We start from the raw sequence: 15,499 nt of genomic DNA, 5'->3' as shown, positions 1-15,499 counted from the left end.
TGTAATCGCCGGGGTATTATCTTCCCCTCTCCCCCCACCCCAGTAGCTGGCTGTTTCACGAAGATTGACTTCTTTTCAGAAAGTTATCAACCAGTCAATCAGTGGTATCTCTTGACCACTCACCGCAAGGACACTGGTTTGGGAGTCCGAGGTCACGGGTTCTAATCCTGCCTCCTCCAACTTGTCCGCTGTGTGACCTTCTTCAGTTCCCTTCTCTGTCAGTTCCCTTCTCTGTCAGTTCCCTTCTCTGTGCCTCAGTTACCTCATGTGTGAAATGGGGATTGAGACTGAGCCCCCTGTGGGACCGGGGCCGTGTCCAACGTGATTGTGTTGCATCTATCCCAGTGCTTAGAAAAGCGCTCGGCACATAGTAAGTGCTTAACAAATACCATTATTATTATTATTATTATTATTATCATTATTAGTATTACTGGGGAGGGAGCACTGCAGTTCTCCATGAGCACATTGTTATTATTATTATTATTATTACTGGGGAGGGAGCACTGTAGTTCTCCATGAGCACATTGTTATTATTATTAGTATTATTATTATTACTGGGGAGGGAGCACTGTAGTTCTCCATGAGCACATTGCTCTCTCTAGACTGTGAGCTCCCTTTAGACTGTGAGCTCATTGTGGGCAGGGATGTGTCTGTTATTATACTCTCCCTATCAATCAATCAATCAATCGTATTTATTGAGCGCTTACTGTGTGCAGAGCACTGGACTAAGCGCTTGGGAAGTACAAGGTGGCAACGTAGAGAGACAGTCCCTACCCAACAGTGGGCTCACAGTCTAAAAGGGGGAGACAGAGAACAAAACCAAACGTACTAACAAAATAAATAAATGGAATAGATATGAACAAGTAAAATAAATAAATAAATATGTACAAACATATCTACATATATACAGGTGCTGTGGGGAAGGGATGGGGGGGATGGAGAGGGGGATGAGGGGGAGGGGAAGGAAGGGGCTCAGTCTGGGAAGGCCTCCTGGAGGAGGTGAGCTCTCAGTAGGGCCTGGAAGGGAGGAAGAGAGCTAGCTTGGAGGAGGGGCAGAGGGATTGGGGGCATTCCAGGCCCCGGGGGAGGACGTGGGCCGGGGGTCGATGGCGGGACGGGCGAGAACGAGGTATGGGGAGGAGATCAGCGGTGGAGGAGCGGAGGACGCGGGCTGGGCTGGAGAAGGAGAGAAGGGAGGTGAGGTAGGAGGGGGCGAGGTGATGGACGGCCTTGAAAACGAGGGTGAGGAGTTTCTGCCTGATGCGCAGATTGATTAGTAGCCACTGGAGATTTTTGAGGAGGGGAGTAACATGCCCACAGCGTTTCTGGACAAAGACAATCCGGGCAGCGGCGTGAAGTATGGATTGAAGTGGGGAGAGACACGAGGATGGGAGATCAGAGAGAAGGCTGGTGCAGTAGTCCAGACGGGACTTCCCAAGCGCTTAGTCCAGTGCTCTGCACACGGTAAGCGCTCAATAAATACGATTGATTGATTGAATACCAACGGTGAGTGTGGGACTTGGATCTGGAACTAGCAGCAGGTGTTTATCGCTTTCATTCACTCATTCGGTCGTATTCATTGAGCGCTTACCGTGTGCAGAGCACTGGACTAAGCGCTTGGCAAGTCCAAGTTGGCAACACAGAGAGACGGGCCCTGCCCAACAGCGGGCTCACAGTCTAGAAGACTTTCCTGGAGGGGATTAAGAAGCCAGAACAGCAAATCAGGTGACTAAAACTCGTGATAAGTTGTAGCGTCAGCTGCCTTCTAGTGAAGAGGACTGGTGGGTCTTGAGAAGCGGGAGGGTACACCGCGTCCGTGCGTGTTTCCTGCTTCCCAAAGCCCAGAGGCAGCAGAAAATTCTTCTTTTATGCCTCTGAGTTGCCTTTGCCTTGCGGCATTTATTTTAAGAACTTACTCTGTGCTAAGTGCTGGGGTAGATACAAGCCACTGTGACTTTGCCCCGTCCCATCTGGGCACACAATCTATTTAAATCAATCGTATTGATTTAAATCTTACCTCCTTACCATCTTACCTCCTTCCCTTCCCCACAGCACCTGTATGTATGTTTGTACATGTTTATTACTCTATTTATTTATTTATTTTCCTTGTACATATCTATTCTATTTATTTTATTTTGTTAGTATGTTTGGTTTTGTTCTCTGTCTCCCCCTTTTAGACTGTGAGCCCGCTGTCGGGTAGGGACCGTCTCTATATGTTGCCAACTTGGACTTCCCAAGCGCTTAGTCCAGTGCTCTGCACACAGTAAGCGCTCAATAAATACGATTGATTGTACGTATTTATTACTCTATTTATTTATTTTCCTTGTACATATCTATTCTATTTATTTTATTTTGTTAGTATGTTTGGTTTTGTTCTCTGTCTCCCCCTTTTAGACTGTGAGCCCGCTGTCGGGTAGGGACCGTCTCTATATGTTGCCAACTTGGACTTCCCAAGCGCTTAGTCCAGTGCTCTGCACACAGTAAGCGCTCAATAAATACGATTGATTGTACGTATTTATTACTCTATTTATTTTCCTTGTACATATCTATTCTATTTATTTTATTTTGTTAGTATGTTTGGTTTTGTTCTCTGTCTCCCCCTTTTAGACTGTGAGCCCGCTGTCAGGTAGGGACCGTCTCAGTATGTTGCCAACTTGGACTTCCCAAGCGCTTAGTCCAGTGCTCTGCACACAGTAAGCGCTCAATAAATACGATTGATTGATTGAGCGCTTACTGTGTGTAAAGCACTTGGGAAGTCCAAGTTGGCAACATATAGAGACGGGCCCTACCCAGCAGTGGGCTCACCGACTAGAAGACTGTAAATCCCATTTTACAGAGGCTCGGAGTGGTTAAATGGCTTGCCCAGGGTCATCCGGGCCAGTGGTGGGGGGCCTGGAGCCCACTTTGGTTCCCCCTGTGCCCCTTTGGCTTCCTGTTTCTTCGAGACCAATCAATTGCATTTATTAATTCAATTCAATTATATTTATTGAGCGCTTACTGTGGGCAGAGTGCTGTATTAAGCGCTTGGGAAGTACAAGTTGGCAACATAGAGAGACGGTCCCTACCCAACAGCGGGCTCACAGTGCTTACTGTGTGTGGAGCACGCTTAGAACAGTGCTTTGCACGTAGTAAGTGCTTAATAAATGCTATCAGTATTATTATTATTATTACTAGGCACTTGGGAGCGTTCAGTACGCAGGCTGGGTGTAGTAGAACAGCCAGGAAAGTTAGGAGGGGGCAGGGTGGCAGTGAAAGTTAGGAGGGGGCAGGGTGGCCAATGGTAAGAGAAGCAGCGTGGCTCAGTGGAAAGAGCCCGGACTTTGGAGTCAGAGGTCATGGGTTCAAATCCCGGCTCTGCCAACTGTCAGCTGCGTGACTTTGGGCAAGTCACTTCACTTCTCTGGGCCTCAGTTCCCCATCTGTAACAACCTGATCACCTTGTAACCTCCCCAGCGCTTAGAACAGTGCTGTGCACATGGTAAGCGCTTAACAAATGCCATCACTATTATCACTGTTTCATTCATTCATTCAGTCGTATTTATTGAGCGCTTACTGTGTGCCGAGCACTGTACTAAGCGCTTGGGAAGGACAAGTCGGCAACATATAGAGACGGTCAATGTTTCATTCATTCATTCAGTCGTATTTATTGAGCGCTTACTGTGTGCCGAGCACTGTACTAAGCGCTTGGGAAGGACAAGTCAGCAACATATAGAGACGGTCAATGTTTCATTCATTCAGTCGTATTATTGAGCGCTTACTGTGTGCCGAGCACTGTACTAAGCGCTTGGGAAGGACAAGTCGGCAATGTATAGAGACGGTCAATCAATCAATCAATCGTATTTATTGAGCGCTTACTGTGTGCAGAGCACTGGACTAAGCGCTTGGGAAGTACAAGTTGGCAACATAGAGAGACGGTCCCTACCCAACAGCGGGCTCACAGTCTAGAAGGGGAAGACAGACAACAAAACATATTAACAAAATAAAATAGGGTAAATATGTACAAGTAAAATAAATAGAAAAATAAATCTGTACAAACATATGTACATATATGCAGGTGCTTTGGGGAGGGAAAGGAGGTAAGGCGGGGAACGGGGAGGAACATCAAACAGTTTCCGTTTGATGTCGAGGTGGAGGGCAACCACTGGAGAGGAGTGGGGAAATAATAATAATAATAATGATAGTAATAATAATGATGGCGTTTGTTAAGTGCTTACTATGTGCAAAGCACTGCTCTAAGCGCCCGGGAGGTTAAGGGTGATCAGGTTGTCCCACGGGGGGCTCACAGTCTTCATCCCCATTTTCCAGATGAGGTAACTGCGGCTCAGAGAAGTGGAGTGACTTGCCCACAGTCACCCAGCCGACAAGTGGCGGAGCCGGGATTTGAACCCATGACCTCTGACTCCAAAGCCCGGGCTCTTTCCCCTGAGCCCCGCTGCTTCTCTAAATGCGGCCTGAACGTTTTTTTAGAAAAACGATCCGGGCGGCAGAGTGAAGTACGGCCTGGGCTGTGATTTGAATCCTACAGGTAGACCAGCCGTTAGGATTGGGAAGAAGTGTGTTCCCAACTTGTGCTTCCCAAGCGCTTAGTACAGTGCTCTGCACACAGTAAGCGCTCAATAAATACGATTGATTGATTGAAAGCAAGCGATTGAAGCCGAGGGGCTGAGAAAGAGCACGGAGAGGCAGCGTGGCTCAGTGGAAAGAGCCCGGGCTTTGGAGTCAGAGGTCATGGGTTCAAATCCCGGCTCCGCCACTTGTTAGCTGGGTGACTATGGGCAAGTCATTTCACTTCTCTGGGCCTCAGTTACCTCATCTGGAAAATGGGGATTAAGTCTGTGAGCCCCGCATGGGACAACTTGATTACCTGGTATCTACCCCAGCGCTTAGAACAGTGCTTTGCACAGAGTAAGCGCTTAATAAATGCCATCATTATTATTATTATGTTATTATTAAGACCCTTTCAGGTTCTGCATTTGGCACCTGTGGCCGGGTGCAGCAGCCATAGGTAGACTGAGGTAGGAGGAGAGTAGCTCAGCTACTACTGCTGCCTCGCAGAAATCAGTCAATCAGTAATCAGTAATCAGCAATCCATCAGTCGTATTCATTCATTCATTGTCGTATTTATTGAGCGCTTACTGTGTGCAGAGTATTTTCATTCATTCATTCAATCGTATTTATTGAGCGCTTACTGTGTGCAGAGCACTTGCATTCATTCATTCAATCGTATTGAACACTTACTGTGTGCAGAGCACTTTCATTCATTCATTCAGTCATATTTATTGAGCGCTTACTGTGTGCAGAGCACTTTCATTCATTCATTCAATCGTATTTATTGAGCGCTTACTGTGTGCAGAGCACTTTCATTCATTCATTCAATCATATTTATTGAGCGCTTACTGTGTGCAGAGCACTTTTATTCATTCATTCAATCGTATTTATTGAGCGCTTACTGTGTGCAGAGCACTTTCATTCATTCATTCAATTGTATTTATTGAGTGCTTACTGTGTGCAGAGCACTTTCATTCATTCATTCAATGGTATTTATTGAGCGCTTATTGTGTGCAGAGCACTTTCAGTCATTCATTCAATTGTATTTATTGAGTGCTTACTGTGTGCAGCGCACTGTACTAAGCGCTTGGGAAGTCCAAGTTGGCAACATCTAGAGACGGTTCCTACCCGACAACGGGCTCACAGCCTAGAAGGGGGAGACGGAAAACAAAACAAAACATATTAACAAAATAAGATAAATAGAATAAGTACGTACAAGTAAAATTAATTCATTCAATCATATTTATTCAGCGCTTACTGTGTTCAGCGCACTGTGCTAAGCGCTTGGGAAGTCCATGTTGGCAACATCTAGAGACGGTCCCTACCCAACAGCGGGCTCACAGGTTAGAAGGGGGAGACGGACAACAAAACAAAACGTATTAACAAAATAAGATAAATAGAATAAATACATACAAGTAAAATTAATTCATTCAATCGTATTTATTCAGCACTTACTGTGTGCAGCGCACTGTACTAAGCGCTTGGGAAGTCCAAGTTGGCAACATCTAGAGACGGTCCCTATCCAACAGCGGGCTCACAGTCTAGAAGGGGGAGACAGATGACAAAACAAAACATATTAACGAAATAAATAGAATAAATATGCACAATATGCACATTCATTCATTCAATCGTATTTATTGAGCGCTCACTGTGTGCAGAGCACTGTACTAAGCTCTTGGAAAGTACAGTTCAGCAGTAGAGACAATCCCTGCCCACAGCAGGCTTGCAGGCTAGAAGGCAGGAGACAGGCTTCAAAACAAGTGAACAGGCATCAGTATAAATAAATAGAATTATAGCTACATGCACATCAAAAGTAAACAGGCATAAATATAAATAAATAGAATTGTAGGCATGCATATATATATATATATATATATATATATATATATATATGCACAAGTTCTGTGGGGCGGGGGTAGAGGAAAGGGAGCATGTTGGAGTGATGGGGAGGGGGGCTTTGTCTGGCTTTGCCTCATGGAGGAGGTGAGCCTTCAGTATTCATTCATTCATCCATTCAGTCGTATTTATTGAGCGCTTACTCTGTGCAGAGCACTGTACTAAGCGCTTGGGAAGTCCAAGTTGGCAACATATAGAGACGGTCCGTACCCAACAGCGGGCTCATCAGTCTAGGAGGGGGAGACAGACGACAAAACCAAACATATTAATAAAATAAATAGAATAAATATGCACAATATGCACATTCATTCATTCAGTCGTGTTTACTGAGCGCTTACTGTGCAGAGCACTGTACTAAGTGCTTGGGAAGTACAAGTTGGCAACATATAGAGTTAGTCCCTACCCAACAGTCTCCAGTAGGACTTTGAAGGCGGGGAATTGTGAGGGCCAGAGGTCAGCAGGCACCTTACTGGGCTTACTATGTTCCTGAGAGCGGACTGAGGCGGGGAATTGTGGCCTCGTGGATAGAGCATTGGCTAAATAATAATAATAATGGCATTTATTAAGCACTTATTATGTGCAAGGCACTGTTCTAAGCGCTGGGGAGGTTGCAAGGAAATCAGGTTGTCCCACGGGGGGCTCACAGTCTTAATCCCCATTTTCCCGATGAGGTAACTGAGGCCCAGAGAAGTTAAGTGACTTGCCCAAAGTCACACAGCTGACAATTGGGGGAGCCGGGATATGAACCCCTGACTCCAAAGCCAGGGCTCTTTCATCATCATCAGTCGTATTTATTGAGCGCTTACTGTGTGCAGAGCACTGTACTAAGCGCTTGGGAAGTACAAGTTGGCAACATATAGAGACAGTCCCTACCCAGCAGTGGGCTCACAGTCTAAAAGGGGGAGACAGAGAACAAAACCAAACATACTAACAAAATAAAATAAATAGAATAGATATGTACAAGAGCCACGCTGCTTCTCTGGCTTGGGAGTCAGAGGGACCTGGGTTCTAATCCATCCTTCGACATTTGTTTGCTGTGTGACCTTGGACAAGTGCCTAACAGGTACTGTGATTATTATCAGTATGTACTGTATTGGACTCTTGTGTTTCATTGTGGTTAGTACAGTGCTCTTCACTCAGTAAGGTTAAAATATGGCCAGCTCATTCATCAGTTAATCAGAAGATACTTGTTTTCTTTGCCTTTCTTGGAAGAATTTATTCTCGGCATTTGCTTCGTATGTTTGTTTTTAATTTTGTCCCATTTGTGTGCTCAGAGTGTCGGCTCCTGAAGCAGGAGGAATGGTCTGTTTGGAGTTATTTTGTCTCATTCCTAACAGGACAGTCGTGCCAGGCTACTTAAACAGTCTTTGATAAAGCATGGCAGCCCGATTCAACTCGATCAGGAAGGGTGCCGCAGTGTAAGAGAAAGAGGATAAAAAGCAACGTGTAGGTGGGGAGACTTGATGAAAAGTGAAGACCCAACAGCGAGGATGTCAAACAGGGAAGATTCTTTGGGATCAGGTAGCTTGTCATCAAAAAATGAAGACTGTAAAGGGGCATGAATGAATTGATAATCCCAGAAGGAACGAAAAAAATCGCGAGTTTGCGGCACACATTTCAGGGAAAAGATCTCTCTTCCCAGTCCTCCACTCTAGCTGCTGAGTATTTGCGGAAGGAAACGTGTTCAGCTGTGCAACTGCTGGGTGAAGTTATAGAGCATTACTAAATCTCCAACTTCCCCTCCCTCCTCTCCCCCATCCGCTAATGAGAGGAGATTATGTGAATTTTTGTTGAAATGAAAAACCCACGTTCACTTGCTGCAGAATAGTCACCGAAATTAAAATTTTTGATCCCCAAGCCCACTTAATTTCTTTTCTCTCCTCGCCGGACTAGTAGACTTATCAGCATTCAGTAAGTTGAGTTCTGCAGAGATTTTAGTGAGGATGGCCCCTCTTGGTAATTTTCAAGGTTTATTATTCAGAGAATTCATGCCGACTTCTGTACGTTGCAAGAATCGCTGAACCCTGGTCAGTCTCCCTGGGGATATTCATTCATTTGATGGTATTTATTGAGCACTTACCGTGTGCAGAGCACTGTACTAAGTGCTTGGGGAAGTACAATTCAGCAATAAAGAGAGGCAATCCCTGCACAGACATCAGTACAAGTAAACACACATCAATATGAAAAAATAAAATTCAGATTTATTCCCCTGAAGACTGTAAGCTCCTCGTGGGCAGGAATCATGTCTGCCAACTCTATTGTATTGTACTTTCCCAGACACATAATACAGTGCCCTGCACACACGAAGCGTGCAGTAAATACCATTGGTTATGCAATTCAGTTCTGGTCGTTGTGTAATTTGGAGAAGATGATGCTCTTTTTTGCCATAGGTTGCTCGGCTTTCTGTAAGCGAATCTCATTTTCAGTATCTTGTCTTAGTTACTTTCAAATCTCTGTACTCCTGGACAAAGGATTGTTGTCATTCACTCATCTGAGATGCTCTAATTAATTAGTAGTATTTATTGAGCACTTAGCCCTGGGTAGAGTATTGTAGTATGTGCTTGGGAAAGCACAGTAATAATGATGGTATTTGTTAAGCGCTTACTATGCGCCAAGCACTGGTCTAAGCGCTGGGGGAGGTGCAAGGTAATCAGGTTGTCTCACGTGGGGCTCACAGTCTTCATCCCCATTTGACAGTTGAGGGAACTGAGGCCCAGAGAAGTTAAGTGATTTCCCCCAGGTCACACAGCCGATAAGCGGCGGAGCCGGGAATAGAACCCACGACCTCTGACCCCGAACTCCATGCTCTTCCCGCTAAGCCAAGTCGACGAGACTTCTGCCCTCAGAGAACTTCTAGTCTAGAGGTGAAACCAGACCGCAATAATCTATGGGAAGGGGGAAATAATGGCATGTAAAGATAGATTCAGAGATGCCGTGGAGTGGGGATGTGAGCCCCCAGGTGATGCTGAAGTTGCCAACTTGTACTTCCCAAGAGCTTAGTACAGTGCTCTGCACACAGTAAGCGCTCCATAAATACGATTGATTGATTGAAGTGACACTTGGGGGTTCAATAGGGTATGGAGCTGACAGATTAATCAGGAAAGGCCTCCTGGAGGAGATGTGATTTCAGAAGGGCTCTGAAGATGGGGAGAATGGTGGCCTAGCAGATCTGAAGGTGGAAGGAGTTACAAGCAGAAGGAGGGTGTCAGTGAGGTGTTTGTGGCAACAGAGGTGAGAACAAGGCACAGTGAGTAGGTTTTGAGAGGATCGAAGATTTTGATCCGGAGTATAGTTGGAGTGAGGATAAGTAGAGAAGCAGCGTGGCTTAGTGGAAAGAGCCTGGGCTTGGGAATCAGAGGTCGTGGATTCTAATCCCGGCTCCGCCACTTGTCGGCTGAGTGACTTTGGGCAAGTCACTTCTCTCTGCCTGACTTTCCCGTCACCGTAGACGGCACTACCATCCTTCCCGTCTCAGAAGCCCGCGACCTTGGTGTCATCCTCGACTCCGGTCTCTCGTTCACCCCTCACATCCAATCCGTCACCAAAACCTGCCGGTCTCACCTCTGCAACATTGCCAAGATCCGCCCTTCCCTCTCCATCCAAACTGCTACCTTGCTGGTTCAATCTCTCATTTTATCCCGACTGGATTACTGCATCAGCCTCCTCTCGGATCCCCCATCCTCCTGTCTCTCCCCTCTTCAGTCTATACTTCACGCCGCTGCCCGGATCATCTCTGTGCAGAAACGCTCTGGCCCTTCCTTAAAAATCTCCAGCGGCTACCAATCAACCTATGCATCAGGCAGAAACTCCTCACCCTCGGCTTCCAGGCTGTCCATCACCTCGCCCCCTCCTCCCTCACCTCCCATCTCTCCTTCTCCAGCCCAGCCCGCACCCTCCGCTCCTCTGCCGCTAATCTCCTCACCGTTAGGCCTTGTTCTCGCCCGTCCCGCCATCGACCCCTGACCCACGTCCTCCCCCTGGCCCGGAATGCCCTCCCTCCGCACATCCGCCAAGTTAGCTCTCTTCCTCTCTTCAAGGCCCTACTGAGAGCTCACCTCCTCCAGGAGGCCTTCCCAGACTGAGCCCCCTCCTTTCTGTCCCCCACCCCATCCCCCCAACCCTACCTCCTTCCCCTCCCCACCACACCTGTATATGTTTGTACAGATTTATTACTCTATTTATTTTACTTGTACATATTTACTATTCATTCTATCAGGAGGCTGATGCAGTAATCAATTTAGGATATGGCAAGCGCCTGGACTGGCGAGGTGGCATTTGGATGGATAGGGTGGGGTGGATTCGGTAGATAATAATAATAATAATAATGATAATGACATTTATTAAGCGCTTACTATGTGCAAAGCACTGTTCTAAGCGCTGGGGAGGTTACAAGGTGATCAGGTTGTCCCACGTGGGGCTCCCGGTCTTAATCCCCATTTTACAGATGAAGTCACTGAGGCCCAGAGAAGTGAAGTGACTTGCCCAAAGTCACACAGCTGACAGTTGGCAGAGCCGGGATTAGAACCCATGACCTCTGACTCCCAAGCCCGAGCTCTTTCCACTGAGCCACGCTGCTTCTCTGTGGAAGCAGAGATGTGAGATGCTGTGGAAGAACAACTGACGGGGTAGAAAGGGACTGAAAGAGAGAGAGGAGTTGAGGATAATGTAATACATTGCATGTAATTAATATAATTAGTGCTAATTAGTGAGGAGCTGATGGAGTAGTCTAAGCAGGAAATGATGAGTGTTTGGATCAGCGTGGTCACAGTTTGGATCGAGAGGAAAGGACAGATGGGACAGTATGTTCTACTCACTAATCTCCCTGCATCCTGTCTCTTCCATCTCCAGTCCGTACTTCACTCTGCTGCCTGGATCATTTTTAATAAGAATAATAATGATGACGATGATGGCATTTCTTAAGCGCTTACTATGTGCAAAGCACTGTTCTAAGCGCTGGGGAGGATGCGAGGCGATCAGATTGTCCCACGTGGGGCTCACGGTCTTCATCCCCATTTGACAGATGAGGGACCTGAGGCCCAGAGAAGTGAAGTGCCTGGCCCAAAGTCACACAGCTGACCAGCGGCGGAGCCGGGATTTGAACCCACGACCTCCGACTCCCAAGCCCGGGCTCTTTCCATTGAGCCACGCTGCTTCTCATTTTTCTAAAAATTGTTCAGTCTTTATCTCCCCGGTCCTCAAAAACCTCCAATGGCGGCCCATCCACCTCTTAAGCAGCTTTTCGGCCCTCTCTCCCTCCTCCCTCGCTGATTTACTCCAGCCCAACCCACCCGTCCCACCCTCTGTCCCTTGATCCCATCTGTCCTGTCACCAACACCTTGCCCATGTTCTCCTTTGAGCACTTGAGTAATGCCGTGGGAGTTTGTACCATCTCTACGCAGGTGATCCCCAAATCTACCTCTCCAGCCTGCCGTCTCTCCTTCTCCTTCAGGACAACTCTACTTGGACGTCCCACCGACACGGCAAATGTCTACCATCCCAACATCTCCAGAGTTCATTCATTCGGTTGTATTTATGGAGCGCTTACTGTGCACTGAGCGCTTGGAATCTGGCCTTTCCTCGCGATCCCAGCCGCTTTCACACTGACCCAAGCACTCGTCACTTCCTGCAGAGGCTACTCGTCAGCCGCCTCACTAATCTCCCTGCCTCTTCCATCTCCGGTCTGCACTTCACTCTACTTCCTGGATCATTTTTCTAAAAAAACTGTCCAGTCCCTGTCTCCCCAGACTTAAAAAACCTCCAGTAGTTGCCCATCCACTTCTTCGGCAGCTTTTAGGCACTCAGTCAGCTCTCTCTTCTTCCTAACCTCGCTGATTTACTGGGCTTTGGAGTCAGAGGTCGTGGGTTCAAATCCCGGCTCTGCCACTTGTCTGCTGGGTGACTTTGGGCAAGTCACTTCACTTCTCTGGGCCTCCGTTCCCTCACCTGGAAAATGGGGATGAAGACTGTGAGCCCCACGTGGGACAACCTGATCACCTTGTTACCTCCCCGGCTCTTCGAACAGTAAGCGCTTAATAAATGCCATCATTATCATTATTATTATTATAACCCAACCCACACATTCCACCCTCTGTACCTTGATCCCATCTATCCTGTCACCGACACCGTGCCCATGTTCTCCCTTGAGCGTGGAACTTCCTTCCCCTTCATACCCACATCTCCCCACCTTCCAAACCTTCCTAAAAATCATACCTTCCCCAAGAGTCCCTTCCTTGACTAATCCCTTTATTTCCCCTGTCAACCCTCCCCTCTGTGTTAACTATTCAGTCAATCCAGACCAGGTTTGCAGTCGGCGGGGAGTCCGGAATCCCCCAGGAGACACGCTGCAGGTTCCGCCAGAATGGCACTTGTGATATCAGTCCATCCGTCGGTGGTATTTCAGTCATTCATTCATTCATTCAGTCGTATTTATGGAGCGCTTACTGTGTGCAGACCACTGTACCAAGGGCTGGGGACGTGCAAGTCGGCAACATGTAATGACAGTCCCTACCCAACAACGGGCTCACGGTCTAGAAGGGGGAGACGGACAACAAAACACGGGGACGGGTGTCAGGTCGTCAGAACAAACCGAATTAAAGCTAAATGCACTTCACTAACAAAATAAATATGTTGCCAACTTGTACTTCCCAAGCGCTTAGTACAGTGCTCTGCACACAGTAGGTGCTCAATAAATACGATTGATTGATAAGTAGAATGATAAATATGTACAAGTAAGTAATAAATCTGTACAAACATATATACAGGTGCTGTGGGGAGGGGAAGGAGGTGGGTCATCTTTGTGCAGAAACGCTCTGGGCGTGTCACTCCCCTCCTCAAACATCTCCAGTGGCTGCCTGTCAACCTACGCATCAAGCAAAAACTCCTCACTCTCGGCTTCAGGGCTGTCCATCCCCTCGCCCCCTCAATCAATCAATCAATCGTATTTATTGAGCGCTTACTATGTGCAGAGCACTGTACTAAGCGCTTGGGAAGTACAAATTGGCATCACATAGAGACAGTCCCTACCCAGCAGTGGGCTCACAGTCTAAAAGGGGGAGACAGAGAACAGAACCAAACATACCAACAAAATAAAATAAGTAGGATAGAAATGTACAAGTAAAATAAATAAATAAATAAATAAATAGAGTAATAAATATGTACAACCATACTCCTTTCTGTTGGCAGGATCCCTACTACCGGTTCAACGATGTGGATTACCGCTGGATCTCCTTGGATAACTGGACCTATAGTAAAGTGTTCAAGACTCCTTTCGACATTGGGTATGTAGTGGTAGGATTTTTGAATCAGAAGTAAATTGGTAATTAAGGAACGTTTTCAGCCTGATTATTTTGAGTACGGAATTTAGGAGCCTGCTCAGTTGCCCGTAACTTCAACCTACTTAAAGCCACGTCGGACCGAAGAACCACATTCTGTGGTGACGTTTATGTTATTTTTCATGTTACGTTATGTTTATATTTATGTTTTATAATGTTATGTTATGGGGAAGCAGTGTGGCTCTGTGGAAGGAGCATGGGCTTTGGAGTCAGAGGTCATCGGATCAAGTCCTGGCTCTGTCACTTGTCAGCTGTGTGACTTTGGGCAAGTCACTTCACTTCTCTTTGCCTCAGTTACCTCATCTGTAAAATGGGGATGAAGATGGTGAACACCACGAGGGACAACCTGATCACATTGTAACCTCCCCAGCGCTTAGAACAGTGCTTTGAGCCCACTGTTGGGTAGGGACCGTCTCTATATGTTGCCAACTTGTATTTCCGAAACACTTAGTAATAATAATAATAATAATGATGGCATTTGTTAAGGGCTTACTATGTGCAGAGCACTGTTCTAAGCGCTGGGGGGGATACAAGGTGATCAGGTTGTCCCACATGGGGCTCACTGTCTTAATGCCCGTTTTACAGATGAGGTAACTGAGGCTCAGAGAAGTTAAGTGACTTGCCCAAGGTCACACAGCAGACATGTGGTGGAGCCGGGATTCGAACCCATGACCTCTGACTCCACAGCCCGGGCTCTTTTCCACTGAGCCACGCTGCTTACGTACAGTGCTGTGCACACAGTAAGTGCTCAATAAATACGATTGATTGATTGCTTTGCACATAGTAAGCGCTTAATAAATGCCGTTATTATTGTTTTTAAAAGCATGTTTCTCCCTGCCTCCTCTCCTTCCCTCTGCCTGTAATTTCCCAATTATTGCCTTCTCAAGGACTAAGAAGGTAGCGAAGAAATGGATGCTTCTTATTGCTGAACTGTTGAGGCTCAGCTTCATAGTAATAATAAGAGTGGTATCTGTTAAGCGCTACATGCCAGACACTGTATTAAGCACAAGTTAAGTCAGACACAGTTCCTGTCCCACGTGGGGCTCACAGTCAAAGTTGGAGGGAGATCAGGTATTGAGTGCCGGTTTTTCAGATGAGGCAACTGAGGTACAGAGAAGTGAAGCGACTTGTCCAAGGTCACACAGCAGGCAAGTGGCAGAGCCAGGATTAGACTCCAGGTTCTCTGGCTCCCAAACCTGTGCTCTCTCCACTAAGCCAGGACGTCTACTATAGCCTGCGTGTCAGCGGAAAGACCACCACTCTGGGGACCGGGGGACCTGGGTTCTAGTTTGGTACTGCCTGCTGTTGGTGAAGGGATTTCGGTCATTTATCACCTGGGCTCTCCCGAGAGGCGGATGGGTCCAGGAGGAATCCAGAAAAATAGCTGGCCACCGCAGGCGGTGAAGACTGCACCAGCTTCCCAGGCGACTGCCTGCTGGGTTCATTCATTCTTTTCTACAGACTGAATGTAACCTCCAAAGAAGTTACACTCTAGTCAGGGTCAGTCAGCTCCAAATGAGAAGAATAGCAAACCCAGGTCACAAGGATTCATTCATTCATTCAATCGTATTTATTGAGCGCTTACTGTGTGCAGAGCACTGTACTAAGCACTTGGGAATTTCAAGTTGGCAACATCTAGAGACGGTCCCTACCGTCAATGGGATCACAGTATAGAATGGGGAGACAGACGACAAAACAAAACATGGGGGTGGGTGTCAAGTCGT

The 15,499-nt window shown here is 46.9% G+C and overlaps 1 protein-coding gene across 1 annotated transcript in view; it reads left to right on the top strand.

Moving 5' to 3' along the window:
* MANBA (mannosidase beta) overlaps positions 1 to 15,499 on the top strand; it is a 145,196-nt gene that overhangs the window by 4,136 nt on the left and 125,561 nt on the right. Inside the window, exon 3 of the mRNA XM_038769197.1 lies at positions 13,627 to 13,721. Within this exon, the coding sequence (XP_038625125.1) occupies positions 13,627 to 13,721 (95 nt within the window). The remainder of the gene's footprint in view (positions 1 to 13,626; positions 13,722 to 15,499) is intronic.

The sequence above is a fragment of the Tachyglossus aculeatus genome, chromosome X5, assembly GCF_015852505.1.
Source record: "Tachyglossus aculeatus isolate mTacAcu1 chromosome X5, mTacAcu1.pri, whole genome shotgun sequence".
NCBI lineage: Eukaryota > Metazoa > Chordata > Mammalia > Monotremata > Tachyglossidae > Tachyglossus > Tachyglossus aculeatus.
This window is presented reverse-complemented; position numbering and strand designations above follow the sequence as displayed.